This window comes from Myotis daubentonii, chromosome 2, assembly GCF_963259705.1.
Source record: "Myotis daubentonii chromosome 2, mMyoDau2.1, whole genome shotgun sequence".
Lineage (NCBI taxonomy): Eukaryota > Metazoa > Chordata > Mammalia > Chiroptera > Vespertilionidae > Myotis > Myotis daubentonii.
In genome coordinates, this window is record NC_081841.1 from 53,648,957 (window position 1) to 53,667,408 (window position 18,452).

The 18,452-nt window shown below is 53.3% G+C and overlaps 1 protein-coding gene across 4 annotated transcripts; it reads right to left on the reverse strand.

Moving 5' to 3' along the window:
• Positions 1–540: 540 nt before the first annotated feature.
• On the reverse strand, positions 541–18,451 carry MAP3K12 (mitogen-activated protein kinase kinase kinase 12). Of its 4 annotated transcripts, XM_059683044.1 has the most exons (15): positions 16,681–17,193; positions 7,491–7,664; positions 7,183–7,391; positions 6,658–6,841; positions 5,596–5,787; positions 5,163–5,321; positions 4,846–5,004; positions 3,921–4,029; positions 3,642–3,751; positions 3,397–3,513; positions 3,134–3,271; positions 2,310–2,934; positions 2,060–2,130; positions 1,697–1,967; positions 541–1,281 (listed from the first exon to the last, which is right to left on the reverse strand). In XM_059683044.1, exons 2-15 carry the CDS (start codon positions 7,625–7,627, stop codon positions 1,183–1,185), a joined length of 2,580 nt encoding a protein of 859 aa, XP_059539027.1. In that variant the 5' UTR covers positions 7,628–7,664; positions 16,681–17,193; the 3' UTR covers positions 541–1,182. The 4 variants fall into 4 exon arrangements, with proteins under 4 accessions (XP_059539027.1, XP_059539026.1, XP_059539025.1 ...); XM_059683043.1 differs by lacking the exon at positions 16,681–17,193 and adding an exon at positions 18,360–18,451 and having other exon boundaries at positions 7,183–7,664; XM_059683042.1 differs by having other exon boundaries at positions 7,183–7,664.
• Position 18,452: the final 1 nt, after the last annotated feature.

An 18,452-nucleotide genomic window follows, 5' to 3' on the forward strand; every position in this document is an offset into this window, starting at 1 on the left:
TTTATTTCAGTAGCCCTTCGTTGGATTTTCTCTTGAGCCTGCGTTGAAAGGTGACCTAGTAGCTATAGCAAGCTGGCTGTGCCCTTGATTTCAAAGGTTGGGGGTTACATTTTCCTAGGATTTATCTGTAAAGAATAGGCAGTCAACTAGGGGTTGGGGTGTGGGAAAGGATGCACATGCATACACCTGGAAGCTGTTGGAAGTGTGTCTGACTTGGATTTAGGTTGCTAGGAATGTCTATTCCCTTGGCCAAGATAAAAAACATCAGTACCTTGTTTTTAATAACTGTTCATTTACAGTCCTTCTCCATATTAGGATGGAGTATTTTAAGATCTGCCTTCTAACATCCTTTAGAGTTACCTGCTCCCATTTATGCAGACAAGTTTAGAAGGTTGGAGCTTTAAGTGATGTTCATTTAGAGAGAAGAGCATAAAAGGAGGAAGTAATTTATCCACAATCCTCAGATAATGTCTGGAGCCCAAGGCTCCTACTTGATCATGTATGCTACCTCGTTCATTCACCAAGAAAACCCTCGACAGCTGGACCTGCATGGAGTGGTTATATTTCAAGGTTTTTCACAGGGGTTACAATAGGACAGTTTCCACCCCAATCAGGCACCAAGATAAAAAAGCAGGGACTTAAAACCCCAGTTCTTCAGCCTGAGCCATCACATGCTTGTACAATCTTCTAACCTCCCCCCTAGACCCTAAGCCAGGGCTTGGGCAGAGAAATGAAGAGACAAAGAAATTAGTTACATTGCACCTGAGAAACCTCAGAAGGGGGGACCCAGCCTTAGCCTCCCTCCTCCCAGGTGCAAAATGTGTAAACAGTAAATGGAAAACAAAAAAGTGCAGTTAAGTGGCTCCCTTTCCTTCTCCCTGGTATTGGGGGGGAGGGGGGGGGTAGAGGATCATAGGAGGCAAGTTGGGTTTTTCTACTGCCTGACTGCTTGTTGAACATAACCGGGCCAAGCAGGGAGGGGCCGGTTTGCCCTGAGCCACAGATCTAGGGCAGTCCTTGTTCTTCATTTCCACAGCTGCCAGTTAGGTGAATTGGTCAGGGGATCAGTCTCTTGAGCCTGACTTAAGGCTGGGATAGCCCTGTCTTTCTCTGTTGATTATGTGGCGCATATATATATATTATTTATATAAATATTCCTATGTACAAGAACAAGAGTGGCTTTCATGGAGGGAGGGAGGCTGGGGGCTGCAAGGCTTCGCCACTGTTGGGGTTGTCCAGTTCAGTGCTGTCACAGTCTGAGTCCTCGGAATTGGGAGGGCCCTGTGAAAAGTAGACATGCAAGGAGGTGTGAGGCTCAGAATCCCTTGTATTGTAGATTCCTTTAGGATCCCTCACTGAAGTCTTTGTTATATTAGCCAGCAACTTATTGCTTTTTACTGCCCCCAGATTTTGTTGCTCAGGCCATTCTCCAAGGCATGAGACTCCTAATTTCAGGATTCCTCCCTGGCTGCAATTTCTAGCTACTGTGTAAGCAAGCCTATTGAACTAAATTGCCACACTATAGGCTTCATTCCACCATGTGGATACTGCTCTTTAATATTGGTGAGAACAGGTTCAGGTAGAGTGACTAAAATGCAAAAAACCTATCTTCTGGCCTCTGCATCTATCTCCCCAATAGCTCTCAAATGACCAGGTATCTCTTCCCTGCCCAGTACTGGCTGTTTCTGTTACTCACCTGCTCCCCCCTGAGTAGGTCCTGGTGCTGGATGGGCAAGGAGGGTTCAGGGCCTGTAACCACCTCTGAAGCAGGTTGGTCTAGTGGGATTTCTGATCCCTGGGAGCACATGTCATCAGACCGTTCATCTGGCCGCTCATCAGTGTTGGTACTGCCAACATCAGGTGTGCCACTGGGGGACGGCTCACTAGCTGTGCCTTCCTCCCCATCTGATGGATTCTCTGAGCTGAAGGTAGATAGTGACTGGCGCATGTTCAGGCCCTGAGGCCACCTATAGGTCAGCAAGACACCTATAGTTTGACTGCACTTCTTGCAGCCCAGGAAGCAAAAGAATGTCATTACTTCTTGTGCTCCATCACTTACCTGTGGCTTGATGTCAGCTCTACTTCACTGTCTACTTCACCTTCCTCTTCCTCTGATGATATGCCACGTTTCTGTAGGAGAGACGAATAGACTGGTCAAAAGTGGGAAGAGGTAATGGGCCCAGGAAAGGGGAACATAATTATAAAGCATTAAGGAGGGAATGGCTTACGATAAAGAGCCTAATGTGGGAGGTGAGTTCATGGATTTGGACCCCAGGGAGAAAAAGAACTTAAGAACCCTCATACTTTACCTGACTTCTGGTGACAGCAGCCCTGTACAGTAGTGCAGCTGGGGTCAAGTGCTGGGACCCAGCCCGGCTTCCTCCCCGTCCCGCCGTCCCTTCCCTTCCAGTTCCCAGCAGCCCCACGCCATCACCAGGCCCTACTGGTGGAGGGGGCTCCCCTTTGGCTCCCCCAGGTGAATCCGGGCTGGTGGAGCCAGGTGCTGAGCCCTCACTTGGGGGGGTGTCACCCCGGGCTGGAGGTGGTGAGCCAGGATCCCCAGTTCCCCCTGTGGCCCCCCGGCCTCGGGCTCCCAGAGCTGCTGACAGCAGATCTGGGGATGAAGAGGACATCTTTCGTAGCAGGAGGTCATGATGGAGCCCACGGAGGGCTGGAGGGCAGGCTTCCCAAGCTGAGGGTCCCCCTCCTAGCACCCCTGGGCTTCCTGGTCCCCCAGGTTCATGGGGTGGCACAGCTGCACGAAGCCCAGGCAGGTCCCCACAGCTGCCCTTGGCGCTGGCTTTGCGATGACGGGTCTTGCCACGGCGATTCCGTCCTGGTGAGGGGGGACCCTTAGGACACCCAGGAAGACCCACCCCACTCAGGGCTGCATCTAGTTTTGGTAGCAAAGACTCAGTCTTGAGGATATCTGGCCTGGTGGGAGAGGGGAAGGACAAGTTTGAGATTAACAAATTTATCAACTGAAAGCATGCCCTAACCTTGGGCAGTACACAAAGCACTTCTCTCCCCTTTCTAAATACAGTACCAGTCTTCCTGGCGTCCCTGACTCCTACTCCCTGCTTCTGCGTCCCTCTTGCCGATTTTGAACCTCAGCACGTGACTCTGGTCTTACCTCTTGCTGTGGGGTGACAGCTTCTGTGGAACATTCCTCTTCTTGATGAGCTTCTCCATTGTGTTCCCATGCAGGAGGCCCCGCGAGGGGTGTGACTTCAGCAGACCTGGGCACCTCCGCTCTAAAGCTTGTTCCCTCCTAAAGACACACACCACTTTGCGTTGGGCATGTGACCAGGAAGGGGGACCCAGGCTTAGTAGCATCTGAGTCAGGCACAGCTTCATGAAAGTGGGATTAGGGTTGCATAAGGGCCGTATGGTTACCTGAGGAGCTCCCGCTCCTTAAGTTCCAGTTGCAACATAAGGGCATTAAGTTCCATGTACAGGTTGTTGGCTCTCTCCAGCTTCCGTTCATAGTGTTCCCTGATGTCCAAGGCATGTCTGAAATGAGCAGAAGGGTCCCTGAGGTTAGCTGGCTTCACCGGGTGCCATAATTGATCCCAGTCCCTGGGAACTGGTCCACGGTCCCTGCTATTGCTGAAATCCCCTTTCCAAACACAGGCACACACCTGAGCTCCTCCCTCCTCCGCATCACCAGCTCCTCTTCTAGGCGGTGCAGACATGTCCCTTCTGACTTAATTTTTTCAAAATGCAGCTTTACCTCTTCACGCCACTCTGCCTGGGGGTGGAGAAATAATGAGGGGTGAGGAACATGGGAGTGAAGTACATGATTGACCAACACCAGGTCTCAGCCTCCCAAAGCACATTTATTCCAATCCAATCAACCCTTCCCAGCCTCCCCTCAAAGAGAGGGAGGTGAGGTGTTCATTTTCCTACCCACAGCACACCTGGGACTTAAAATAAGTCTCCTGGGGTGTGGAAAGGACATCTGCTGAGGCAATGTCTAGATGGAGCAGGATCTGTCGGAATGAGGGACGATTTCGTGGTTTGCTGTTCCTGGAGGGAATGGAGTTGCATTAGAGAAAGGAATTTGAGGGAGGACCAGAAAGGAATTAGGGCATCCTTTCTCAGTGTCCTAATGAATCCAATCCTAGAATGTACTCTGATAAAAGAATTCCCTAGTCTGTTATCTGTTAGCATATCAAAATTCTGCAGTAAGCAAACCTATTCATTTTCAACTTGCTTGTCAAAACAACCTTTGCCCTAATGACTCCATTAAAAGAAACACACTTTGGGAAATGTTCAACCTTCCTTTGGGGTCTAGGTTCCAAATAAGGGACTAGGGCTCTTCCCTTCTGTGTTCTAAGAATTGTAGTGCTTGCCCATGGTCACAGAAAGCCTGTGTGGCTTTGAATCGAATGCACGCATGCAGATTACTGATGAACCACCTCTCATTTCTACATTATAGTCCCCTGGATTCATGGTCTGAATCCTGGGGTCTTCAAGAGCCATCTGTGGCCGAGACCGGTTTGGCTCAGTGGATAGAGCGTCGGCCTGCGGACTGAAAGGTCCCGGGTTCGATTCCGGTCAAGGGCATGTACCTGGGTTGCGGGCATATCCCCAGTGGGAGATGTGCAGGAGGCAGCTGATCGATGTTTCTCTCTCATCGATGTTTCTGACTATCTCTCTCCCTTCCTCTCTGTAAAAACTCAATAAAATATATTAAAAAAAAAAAAAAAAAAAAGAGCCATCTGTGGCAATGCTGTCCCCTTTTCCCTGTTCAGGATTCTAGGCCTGAATGCCTGGATTCTACGTGCTGGCTAACCATCAGCAATACCCCTTAGCTTCCCAGCTTTGCCAGGCCACTCTTACCAGCACTGGCGAAGCAGGATTTTGAAGCCATCTGGGCAGCTGGAGGGCACAGGCAGATGGAGACTGTTGCTTCCCACACCCCAGATGATGGCTGAGGAATCTACATCTTTGTAGGGAATCTCACCAGTCAGGAGTTCCCATAGCACCACGCCAAAGGACCTGGGGATTAGAGGGGACATCACTTGGGAGGTGATCCCTCCACAGGACCTGCTTGCTACCAACACATCTCACTTGCACTCAGGTCCAGGAAACCCTCCTTCCTCCCACACTCCCTATCCTGGCCACCTGCTATTTTCAGTCCTCAGCCTGGCCCTCACCAGATGTCGACCTTCTCAGACACAGGCTCGTTCCGAATTACTTCAGGGGCCATCCAGGCTACTGTTCCTGCAAAGGACATCTTGGTGCTCTTGTCACTCAACTCCTTGGAAGTGCCAAAATCGGAGATCTTCACCACATCGTCGTATGTGATTAGCATGCTGGTAAAGAGTGCAGTCAGCTGGGGTTTAGGCCCCTCCACACACCTCATCCAGTGCAGCAACTCTACTTTTCTGTTAAATCATTTGGGACACCCAGAGGCAGGGGGCTCACCACAACCCTCTTGAGATAGGACTGTCCCTGGGAGGGGTTTCTGAGATGGCCACATGGACATAGGACAGGGTCTGGAAGCAGGGAGAGGCTACACTGACGTGGGTGGGGTTATCTGCAGGAGAACATGCACATCGGTGTCTCCCTGCTTGCTTGCTTACTCACTTGGGGGACTTGAGGTCTCTATGGATAATCTTGTGCAGGTGCAGGTAGTTCATGCCACCAGCGATGCCCATGGACCAGTCAACCAGCAAGGAAGGGGTGACAGGGCGGCCAGCCCGCAGAACCTCATACAGCTGGCCCTGGGCGCAGAACTCCATGAGGATACAGTAGCAGGGAGCCTGGGTGCACACACCCCTGGGGGCCAAACAGTAGTGTGAACCAGCCCAGTATACCTGGAACCCCATTCCCACCCATGCCATTTGGGTGTCTCCTTTAAAAAGGGTATGGTAGTCCTAGCTGGTTTGGTTCAGTGGATAGAGTAGCCTGTGGACTGAAGGGTCCCAGGTTCGATTCCAGTCAAGGGCACATGCCCGGGTTGCCAACTCGGTCCCCAATGAGGGGTGTGCAGGAGGCAGCCGATCAGTGATTCTCATCATTGATGTTTCTACCTCTCCCTCTCCCTCTGCCTCTCTCAAATCAATAAAGATATATTTAAAAAATAAAATATAAATAAAAAGGGTAGGGTAGCTCGGCCGGTGGGGGTCAGTGGTTGAGCGTCAACCCATGAACCAGGAGGTTAGGGTTCGATTCCCGGTCAGGGCACATGCCCATGTTGCAGGCTTGATCCCTAGTAGGGGGCATGCAGGTGGCAGTCAATCAATGATTCTGATAATTGATGTTTCTATCTCCCTTCCTCTCTGAAATCAATAAAAATCATTAAAAAAAATAAAAGGGTAGGATAGCCCCGGCCAGTGTAGCTCAGTCGATTGGAGCGTCCTCCTGTGCACCAAAGGGTCGCAGGTTCGATTCTGGGTCGGGAGACATACCTGGGTTGTGGGTTCAATCCCCGGTCAGGCCACATCCAGGAGGCAACCGACCGCTGTTTCTCTCTTACATTGATATTTCTCTCCCTCTCATATCAATACAAATATATCCTCAGGAGGATTAAAACAAATTTATAAAAATATTTTTTAAAAGTAAATAAACAGGGTGGAGTAGATCCCTGCCGCCCAAGTAGGTCCCTGCCCTCAGCATAGTATCCCCAACCCCTGCCCTGAACCTTACTTGAAAGTGATGATGTTGGGGTGCTTTAGCTTTCGCAGGTGCTTGATGTCAGTCTCCTTCAGGTCCCGTACCTTCTTCACAGCCACCTCTTCCCCATGGAAACGCCCCAGGAAGACAGCACCCTGGGCCCCTGAGCCCACCCACTGCAGATCCAGGATTTCCTCAAAGGGGACCTCCCAAAGGTCTGTGGACAGGAGGCACAGTGCCACAAGGTTCAGAGAGAGCCACCCTCAGGGCCTTGTGATAGGCACAGGGGAGAGGATTGGGTTAGCTGAAATGACTCAAGGAGGGTGAGGCAAAAAAGTAGCCAAAATAGGTCAAGACGACTAGGTTTGGGGGGACAGGGAAGGCATAAATGGGTGGCCTAAAAAAAAGCTGGGAAGTCAGTAGCTGATGGATGGATAAGGAGCTTGGGCCAAGCTCAGGAGAGAGGGTCAACAGGTGAGTTAGATGGGATTGTCCAACAGATCGCAAGCTCAGGGAAACGGGGGGAGAGCCCCGGAGGACAAAGTGGACAAAGCCTACCTTCCTGCTGCTGCTTGTGCTCCGTCGAGTAGGCTTTGCCGATCATGGTCCAGACAGGGCGCAGGCAGCCAAAGAGGCCTTCCAGGAAGCCACTGCCGCTCTGGCACTGCAGCCGCACCTCATCTGCTCGAACTCTGGGCACCCGACTCTCAGGGGACCCAGCGGCTCCCCCTGGGCCTCCTGCATCCTGCTCATGTAGCTGCAGGACACTGTTGGCAAAAGGCTCAGGAGGTGGCTCTCCACCTGGGGAGGGGCTGGGTCCACCCCCGCCCTGCCCGCCCAGTGGCACTACATCTCGAAGTACACACTGGGTAGGCGTCAGGTCTTTCTCAGGGGTGCAGTCAGAAGTGTCTGGGTCCAGCTTGCGCATGGACGCCTCGCTGAGGGTGGACACGAAACCCCCAAAGGAAGGGGAGGGTGTGCGGGTCTCATGGAGGCAGGCCATGGCCTCTAGGCCCCAATGTGGCGGTGAGCGATGGGCCCTATGGGAACAAAGGAGGGAGAAATGGTCAAAGCACAGGCGCGTCCGCTCAGAATGCTCACTCCAGTCACAGGCACCGGTTGGAGAGCTGGGCTCCCTACTGGAAATAACATTTGAGTCTCACCTTCAGGTACCCATCCCCCTTCACAAGTTTCACCTGGGACCCATCTTAGGAAACCTGATACACAGGCTTCCACCAAAGTGTCTATTAGTAACACAAGTCTGAGAATGATACTCAGGTATACAGGTAACATACCTGAGTATCATTCTCACGTAGACACAGGTAACAGCCCTGCTCAGGTCCTGGTAAAATATATCTCAAGTTCAAGTATTATGGTAACATAGTCCCTTCTCCCTGTAAGATTACTGTAATTTGCCTTAGGAGCACATATTTCTTTCACTTGAGGCTCACATGCACACACACATGTCATATGAGGGTCTCAGATATATATATACCTTTTGAGTCCCAACCTTAGGCACCTAAAAGTAACACACCTAGGGCCCTTGCACTGAGGCACACAAAGGTGACAGTGACGACACTCAGTGCCGCTCTCAGCTGGCATTTCTGGGCCTCACGCTCACGTGCTTACACATGATGCAGCTGAGGCGGTAGCAGGAACACTAAACTCAGGTGAGAGCATCCTGAGGCTCAGAGCCACATCTGGTCTCCCGTGAGGGTGCTCCGAGATACACACCTGGGCTTCTTCCAGGTAAGTGAAGGCAGTAGCCAATCGCCTCCACTCCCTCCCCAGCACGGTTGGGGAACAAGGCAGAACCATTCAATGGGGGTGCAGAAGCTGTGTCAGGACCAGTTGTCGCCTACTGCTTCATCCTGCTTAGCCTCACCCCCATCAGTCCAGCTTCTCCCCCCAGGGGTCAGTTAGAGTAAACCCTGTCTCCTCTTTCTCCACGGCCTCATTCCCAGATCCCCAAACCAAGACCCAGCTTTCTAGACAATGAAGATATGTCCCAATCCATAGCTGGATGCGACTTAAAAAGCAATCATTAAGAACTCTGAATCCTGGCCTTGCTTCTGCCACTTACTGGCTGTGTGACTTCAGGCAAGCTGTATTTGAGCCTCAGTTTCTCCAACTGTACAAAGGGTAAACTAGCTACCAGTTCTGTACCCTGTACCAAACTTGTCCAGGGCTTGACACAGGGTCATTCCAGTCGCCCGTCTCCTTCCACATCCAGTACCAAATCCTGTGATATGAGGGTTCCTGAGGACAGCAATCCTCTCATTGTTTCTTAACCCCCTGCACCAGAACCTGAGTCCCATCAGGAGAGGGGTGTCAGGAATCTACACATAGAGAGAGCTCACTAGAATCAGTGATGGCGAACCTTTTGAGCGTGTCAGCGTTTTGAAAAACCCTAACTTAACTCTGGTGCCGTGTCACATATAGAAATTTTTTGATATTTGCAACCATAGTAAAACAAAGATGTGTATTTTTGATATTTATTTTATATATTTAAATGCCATTTAACAAAGAAAAATCAACCAGAAAAATGAGTTCATAGGTTCGCCATCACTGCCCTAGATAATGACGCAGATCAACATGGACATCTGGCTTCTCTCAAAGCCTTTTTCAGTGGGTGTGTGGTGGGCCCAGAATCTGTGTATAGAATAAGCACCTCAGATGATTCTTGTACCTGACACGTTTAAAAAGTTCTGACCCAATGCCATTCTATTCTTTCTTCTTTACTCCCACTTTACTACTTAATTCAGGCTTTATTAGCTGTGTCACTTGACCCAGGACAACTGCCTCTTAAATGGTTTCCAAGTTCTTCCAAAGCCGCCGCCCCCTCCCCACCCCCGCCCATTCTCCACCAGCCTTTAAAATAACTTTTTTCTCTTTTAACTCCTCACCCGAGGATATATTTACTGATTTGAGAGAGCGAGAGGAAGGGAAGAAGAGGGAGAGAGAAACATTGATCGGTTTGCCTTCTGTATCCACCCGATGGGGGATTGAGCTGAAAACCCAGGTATGTGCCCTGACCAGGAACTGAAGTCAAAACGTTTTTGGGTGTATCAGACAATGCTCAAAACTAAAAGTTGGCTAGCAACCCCTCTTCTGCTTCAAACCCGTTAGTATGATCCACTGCATTTGGTCCACCTGCCTTACCTCTGAGCTCTGGCCCCTGCCCAGCCTCATCTCCCACTGCTATTGGTACCCACCCAGGCCATACACAACTGAGCTGAGAATGGCTTACTCTCATGGGAGGCTTACTATATATGTCAGCCCCTGTCACAGACACATTAGCTCACTCAATGCCCAAAGGTCTACGGTAGGCACCCTTTGCCCATTTGACAGAGGTATCATTAACCTGCCCAAGAAGCTGAGCTAGGAAGAGGCTCAGGATCGGTCCCCAGGTGTGCTCTCCCATCTCACTTCATCCTGGAAGTCTTCCTCCCTGTCCCTGCTGCTGTGCACAGTCCCCTGTGCCTCTGTCATGGCTCCCATTACCCAGGCCGCATGTGATAGGGCGCCTGGCTCCTCTGAGAGCTATGATTTCGCATGGGATCGATCCCGGGGCCTCAAACAGCACCAGGTGCTCAGTAAGATGGGGCCACTGTTCTACTCACCCCAGAGGAATGTCTTACTACACTTCGCACCTACACTACCTATCACTCCTCAGAACCAGCCAGCGAAGGAAATATTACCACTGGCCCCTTTATATTCCTGAGGAAGCAGGTGCAGAGAGCTGAAATCACAGTCAGGTCCAGCCTCTGAATCCCCAACATATCCCAGGAGATGAGCGCCTTCAACGGGTTAGACGTACACTACAATGCAAAGGACAAACACAGGCCAGTGCGCCGCAGAATTCCCCTTGGAGCAGTGGTTCTCAACCTTCTGGCCCTTTAAATACAGTTCCTCATGTTGTGACCCAACCGTAAAATTATTTTCATTGCTACTTTATAACTATAACTAGAGGCCCGGTGCACGAATTTGTACATGGGTGGGGTCCAGCTGGCCTGCCCTGATCAGACTGATCGGGCTGGACCAGCCAAGGGCAGGGGCCGTGGGTGGTTGGCCGGCCCTGCCCACTGGTTGAACTTGTGGTCGAACTCCCAGTCAAGGAGACAATTTGCATTTTAGCCTTTTATTATATAGGATGTTGCTACTGTTATGAATTGTAATGTAAATATCTGATATGCAGGATGGTCTTAGGCGACCCCAGTGAAAGGGTGGTTCGACCGCCAAAGGGGTCACGACCCACAGGTTGAGAACCGCTGCGCCTGGAGGCTCTGAGGGCTGCCACCAGCGCCCACAAACGGGGCTTCCCTTCCGAACCCCTGAGAAGACAGGCGGGAGCTCCCTGGCAGGCCAGCAGGGCGGGACGGCGGGGTGGGCGATCGAGAGGAGCCAGGACCACTTGCTGGCCCGCTAGAAGCCCAAACGAGGCGGAGAGGAAGGGGTTACAGCACCCCCCACCCCCCTTCCCGGTCGTCACGTGGCGCGAGGCTGCGGGCGGAGGCCCAGCAGCGGGAGGAGGGGGTCCGGGTCGGGAAGGGGAGGGGACACAGCGGGTTGAGGAAAGCGCTGGGCGCTGCGGCGTAACCATGACGACTGGGCCCGAGGCGGCGCGTGAAGTCACCGGGACCAGATTAGCCCTGAGTCACGTGAGCAGCGACGCGGGGGTGGGGCTGCGCCTCGCCCCGCCCCCGACCCGGGCTGGCCACGTGCAGCCGCCGGCTGCTTCGGGGCCCCTCACCTGCCCTGCCTCCCTCTGCCCCTCATGCCGATCTTCGGCGCAAGCAGAGGGAGACTGATGCTGGAGAGTGGACTTAGTTTGGCAGGGGGATGAGTGTCACAGAAAGCAGGAAGTCGGGAGGAAGGGAGAATCAACACAGAAAGGACAACAGGCACAGCCAGAGCGGGGGGGGGGGGGGGGGGGGGGGGAAGACAAGGTGAGAGATCCAGAGACCGAAACAGCGTGAAGTCAGGGAGAGTCAAACCTGAGAAGAATGGATTGAAAAACTGATTTTGAAAAGCAGAGAAGACACTGAGAAAAAGGAGAGCAGAAGGAACTGACTGAAGAACAGGATGATTCGTTTTCTGTTTAGACGCTGAGCCTTGAGTAGGCACAACACCTGGCTTTTAAAAGGAAATGTTCAGCCTTCATTTGGCGTTTGGCAACGAAGAGGTTCAGGCAGAGAGAGGGTGACATGAAGCCCAGCCTCCCTCCAGTTCCCCAGAGACCCTCCGGTATCCAGGGCCAGCAGCTGGGGAGAGAGGGAGAAGCCATTTCACCTGTTTGTCTTGTAGGGCAGTGGGAGCAGCTGAAGAAAAAGATGGGACTAAGGGAAGGGGAGGGAATCTACCCAGGCTCAATCCACCCTCGCCCTGTTCTCAGGCTAATGACTACTCTTCCAGATTGACCTGAAGGGGTGAAGCTCCAGGGAGCTGTAGTAAATGGGAGATTTCTCTCTAGCAGCACCGCCCCCCCCTCTGTTTCCTTTCTCTGACCTGCCAGCTGTGCCCCACTACCCCCCCCCCCCCCAGCTGGGCCTTGGAGCCAGGGCTTTGGGAGGACATGGCTAGGAACCCCTGGCCCAGACATTTGGTCACCTCGGGGAGGGGAGCTGTCTCCCCAGACATCAATTATGCAGAGCATTGGGAAAGGGCAGGGATGTGACAGGAGTGGATGGATATCTGTCAGTCACCTGTCCACCATATTTATCAAGTGCTTACTGTGCAGAACTCTGTTCCAGATTGGGTGAGGGGACAGTGGTCCCTAAGCTATACATCTTCCAGGGTAAGAGGCTTTTTGGACACCCTGACACCCAGTTTCAGCTACTAGATTGTCTGCTTTGGTGCTGGTTCCTAGAGTTCCTCTTCAGGAGGCTGTATAAGTTGGGTGAAGGCAGGGAATACCCTCTTCCCCTTTTAATTTTTCCCCCGAGGTTCTCCAGCCTGAGATGCTGGAGGCCCATGGCAAGGAAACCCTTTGAATTCTTTCTTGGTTCCTCCTAACAGCATAATCTCAACGCCAAGCTGCTTATCTGGCATCTTGGAGGCTCTGTTGAGAGGCCAGGCCATCTGTCTAAATCTTGGGTGTTCACCCTGAGCACGAGCCACTTGCTCTGGACTTCACTTGGCACTCAGGAAGAGGAGGACGATTCCCCTTCTTTCTTGAGCGGGATGGGAAGGGAGGCCTTCATGGGGAAAGGAGACCCAAGACTGGAATGTTAGTTTCACCTCTGCAGGCTTTGAGACCCTTGCAGTGGTTCTCAACCTTCTGGCCCTTTAAATACAGGTCCTCATGTTGTGACCCAACCATAAAATTATTTTCGTTGCTACTTCATAACTGTAATGTTGCTACTGTTATGAATCGTCATGTAAATATCTGATATGCAGGATGGTCTTAGGTGACCCCTGTGAAAGGTTGAGAACCACTGCCTTAGAGGATGGACCGACCCCTTCTGCCATGCCTTCTGGTCATTTGGCTGCCGCTTGTTGTTTTGCATCTTACAGAATCCATGGTCCTGGCCCCAGGGTTCTTCTCAGACAAAAAGAACCACAGCTTTTCTCAGTGCCCTCATGAGAGGGCAATGCCTTCTCCTGAGACCCTGGAGAAAACGAAATCCAGGCCCTCAGCCTCATACAGGCCAAGCCCCGAGAACCCTAGTGGCCACCACATCTTCCGGCAGTGAAGGTGCTGAGAAATGGGGGGAAAAACAAAGCCAGCTTTGGATTTGGATAGATCAGAAGTAGAACCTCAGTTTTGCCAAAAGTTAGTTTAAGAAATGTAACCTCTCCAAGGCTCCCAACGGTACCTCATGGGGTGGGGAGGGTTAAGTGAAACGATGTAGGAATGCTCTGAACACAGTCCCTGGCTTGTCTTCCTGGTCGGCTGGACACCAGGTCTTTCTTTGTGAATTCTGGAAAGGCCATGTCTTTCTGTCTGACCAGAAAAAGGGAGACTTGGTCTCCACCCTTCTCCTTCCCCAAGGCAAACCTCAAGTCCAGGCTCCAGGCACAGCAGGCCACAATGGCAGTGTGCGCTGGTCTCTACCAGGTCCTTTGTCCTTCCTCTGCAAATCCTGCCACACTTCCTCCTCTGGTCTGAGAAGGACGGCTAATTCTCTGCACCCCCCCTCACCCCCTGGCCAATGTGGTCTAGGATCACCCCTCAACCCTGCCCTTTACAGTCTGAGGGGAAGGACAGGGTAGGAGCAAGACATGATGGGCCATGGGGCTCACAGAGGGCCTTTCCCGCTCAGGACCTCAGAGGAATGTGGAGGAGGAAGTTCAGAGTATTTTAACAAATAGTTCCTGAGCTGAATGTGCATTTTATTTTTTCTTTTCTTTATTGATTTCAGAGAGGAAGGGAGAGGGATAGAGAGATAGAAACATCAATGATGAGAATCATTGATTGGCTGCCTCCTGCACACCCCCTATTGGGGACCCAGCCCGCAACCCAGGCATGTGCCCTTGGCCAGAATCGAACCTGGGACCCTTCAGTCCGCAGGCCAACGCTCTATCCACTGAGCCAAAACGGCTAGGGCTGAATGTGCATTTTAAAAGAGCTTGAGGGATAGATACCAGTGTACCATTTTCTAGGTAGGTGGAATTGTGGGTGTTTTTCTTCTTGTGGCTTATCTATATTTTCTAGTATTTCAGTAATGACTTTAAATTGCTTTAAAGTAAGAAATTTAAAAATCTATTTTTAAAGAGGAGATGAAAAGGACAGAGTGTTGTCCATTTCTGTCACCTAGCTTGGGACAGTGTGCAGTAGAGGGACAGTGGATGGCCTGAGAATCAGAGAGGCTGGGTTGACATCCTGTCTCTGCTCCTGATCATTTGGGCAACCTGGAATATGCGGCTTCTTAACAGACATCGGTTCCTTCATCCCTAAATGGGGCAGTGGCGCCTCGGTCACACAGTGGTATGCAATACATAAGCGGTGGGTAAGGACACAGGCTCTGGCCCAGCTCTAGCCACAAACTAACCTTTTCACTTCAAACAGATTACTTAAGTTTTAGTTTCCTCATCCCTAAAATAAAGATGATGATAATAACACTACCTCTTAGTCCTGCTGTATTACTGAATAAAGTTCCTGGCCCAGTCCCTGGCACCCAGCAAGCCCCCTATAAGCATTAGCCATGGGAAAAGTGCCCGACAAGCATTAGTAGGGGCTTAATCATGTAATTCCCATCATTTCTTTCCCTTTCCCTCTTCCACAAAACAAGAAGCAGTAGGCAGGGTACCAATGGAAAGGGGCAAGGGACATGGACAAACAGGAGGGGAGATAAAGGGGAGCAAGGAAAGAAGAAAGGACAAGGGCTCTTTATTCTGGGAGATCTTTGGTCTCTTCTGCAATAGAGTCCCTGCTTCCTCATCACCTTCCCCCATCACACACAACCCTAGTCCTGGGAGCAGATGAAGCAGAGAGACCAGTCTCTGTGGGCAACCCCTCACGAAGCCCCTGGGTCCCCTGCTGGCGTCTTCACACTTTGCTCCCCCAGCAGGGACTTCTGAAGGGTGGGTCCCTAGTCCCTTATTTCCCCCCAGCCCAGGCAGGACTGCACACAAGGAGCCATTTTTCCATTAGGTGAGTCCTGGGTGGAGGGTGCTAGAATTTGGAGTCTTCTTCCTGGCAAAGCCGATGCCCACATCATCACTTCCATCACTTCCTGAGAAGGACTGGGGAACAGCAGTTGGTTTACAGGGGTTCTGGCATCCTCAGCTGTAAGGACGCCCAGGAAGTCCTGAGCCACTTCCTTACTTAAACTTCTTGCCTCCTCTGCTCATAACTGGGTCTAATGAGGGGATGGATATTTAGTTGTGCATTTTCACGTGCGCCGGGGTGGGTCTCCCAGAATCCCCTCAGCCCAGTGTGAGTGGGTGAGTGGCAGGCTGGGGAGGGAGCTGCGTTTGCCACTCTTAAGTGTGAGACAGAAAGGAGTAGGCTCCACCAGCTCAGAGGAGCTTTGGTGTCTGCGTAGGAAGGCCCAGGGCACACCTGGGGCCTTTCCTTGGTGTGAATGACACTCTGGCTGAAAATCGGAGTTCCCAGAGCCATGGGGTTGATCCTGAAAGTTGGGAGGGAGTTGCAGTTGTTTAGTGGGAGGCACTGACTGTCCTGAGATAACGCGGGTGGGGGAGACCTCATGGGCTCTCACTCTCCTCCCAAGAGGGAACAGGTCATGGAGTGAATAGGTAGGACTACTCCCTAAATTCTAAGGGTCGCCCCACCATTTCCTTCCACTATCTAGAAAGCCTCTGACCCCTTCCCTTCCCTCCCTTCAGCCAAGGCCATGATTATGGGGAGTCTCAACTCTGTGGAAAGGATTCTTATGTATTTTTAAGCCAAGGAGTGTGAGGAGTGTGTGGGTAAAAGGGAGGAGGGGGTTCACGAAAGGCCTGGGCTTGGGAAATGGGTTAGGAAAACCAGAGGAGATGGAAGGACAGAGGGAGAAAACCACATATGAATGGGGGAGGGGAGGATGCAACAGCTGGACGGAGGTGAATGCCACAGCTGGAGGGGAGGAGGGCTTCACCGGGACGGGGAAGGAGGCCATTGCCTGGGCCTCCGGGAACAGGTGCTGGCTGCCTACACCGCAGGGGCAGCCTGCTAGGCGTGTGTGTGTTTGGGGGGAGGTTGTAGGGGTCCGCGGGCACCAGGCCTTGTCCATCCTTCCTCTCCTCTCTCAAGGGCCAAAACTCCTCCTCCTCCTCCTTGAGGAAGAGTGGGAGGAGAGGTGGATGGTCTCTTGCCCGCTGTCCTTAAGTCGGTCCCCAACCGTACCCCACCCCCACCCCATACAAGCTTGGAGGCTCTTCATCTCCAAGCTGGGCCGCAGCGTCCCTCCGCTCCGCTCCTCCTTCCCGTCCCCACAGGCGACGGGTCCAGGTCTCCAGCTCCTCCATTCCCACAACCTCAGCATCCCCGCGGCACCCTCCCCCACCCGCCACATCTGCATCCCGACCCTCCCGCGCTACCCGGACCCCGGGACCCGGACCCATCCTTGCCCCCTCCCCCGACCCCCCACGACTCGGCCCGGCTCTCACCTCGGGGGCTCCGCGGCCGCAGCACAAAAGGCGGCGCTGCTGCAGCTCGGCTCCGGATGCTGCTCCCGCCTCCTCCTCCTCCTCCTTCTCTCCTCCCCCCGCTGCCCTCGACCGGACCCGGGGCGCCTTCAGAGGCGAGGCTCGCGCGGCGCACGGGTGTCGGCCCCAGATTTCTCCCCCCACCCCCCAACCCCTCGCCCCGTCCCCACTCCGCTTGAACTCCCGCTCCTGCCCAGGCCCCGGCCCCTGGCCCCCCGGGACGGACACGCCCTGAGCGGGGGATGCTACGCTGGAGCCGCCGGCCTCTTAAAGGCGCCCGCTGCCGCCACCGGCGCGCTCCAGGCCCGTCCCCGGTCTGTCTGGGCCCCTCGCCTCCCGCGGGCGGTCCCCCCGCGGGCCTTATGCCGATCCCATAGGCGCCCCCCAAGACTAGTCATAAACTCCCTCCTGTACCCTGAGGCTGCAGCCCCCGAGGGGACAACACCCCACCCTGCACACTAGCGTTGCTCCCCCAGTCATACCAATTTTGCCAGCTTTCCTTCCCCTAATTGTCACCACTCCAGCTCCAGCCAATGGGAATCCACGCAGCTCAGTTCCCTCCCCCTTCCGTGTTCCTGGATGACCCCCCAATATTCCCAGATTCTTCTGGACCTCCCCCCGGGCTCAGCCTTCTCTTCCCTGACCCATGCTCAGAACACTCATTAGAATCGGGTATTTTTCGTGATCTCTTTCTCTGCAAGGTCACAAGATTTTCCTTCACCTTTCAGTTCAGTGGTTGTGAGACTTTGGGAAGGAGGGACTGGACCTCGGAAAGCCAGATCAGTCGATTGTTTTAAGAGGCCAAAATTTTCTCTTGCTCTCAACTGAGACCCAAGACCCACGGCCGGGGAAACGAGACCAGCACGTGCTTTCGTCCTTCCAATCCCGTCGTGCCCTTGATTCTCAGGCTCCGGAGGGGTCTCCTGGCCGCCACAGCAAGGCTCACTAGGGTGAACTCGGGCACAGCCACAGAAAGGTTCACTCTAAAAGGGCTCTAGAAGAGAAACGGACACCGACAGGCTGCGGGGCAGAGTTCAATGGGGAGAGAGGTAAAGGACAACCGGGGAAGGAAGCAGGTTCTGTGAGACGAAGGCCCGGACGCCAGGGGCCTGGGCTGAGTGCCCAGGGCGAACTGTCTGAGCCGGACTTGCACTCGGAGGCAGAGGACGGTGCTCTCCGCGCCCAGGTCAGGCCTCCCCTCGCCGACCGCGGACAGTCAGACCCGACAGCAGTCTCACCACGAGCCAATCACAACCTTTCTTCCAGAAAGAGGCGGGGTCAAGGGGACCGACTTTTTCCTTGTCCCTGCCCCTCGGGGGAAGTAACCAATCGCCACACACCAAGAGCAAGTAAGCGCAGTCGGGAATAACCAATTGCGCCGGAAGCTTCTCGTGCAGGCTGGACCCTGCCCCTCCAGCTGCGACAAACGTGACACGCGAGCTCCTGGGTTCGGTAGTTTTCTGAGCGCTCGAAGCCTTGCCCCCCGCACGGCCCCCGCTGGAGTTAGCCCTACCGCCCGCCCCGCCGCTTCCACGCGGCTACTGCGCATGCCCAGAGCCTCCCCCCACCCCCCGCTGCCAGGGGAGAGGAGGCGCGGAAGGAAGGAGGCGGGATAGTATTTAAACAAACAAACAACCCACCCTCATCCCGGGGAGCGGCGGTGTAGGGGTCCGCTCCTCCCAGAAGGCGGTGCTGCCTGCGAAGGCGGACCACGCGGAGGGTTGTGGGGCGGA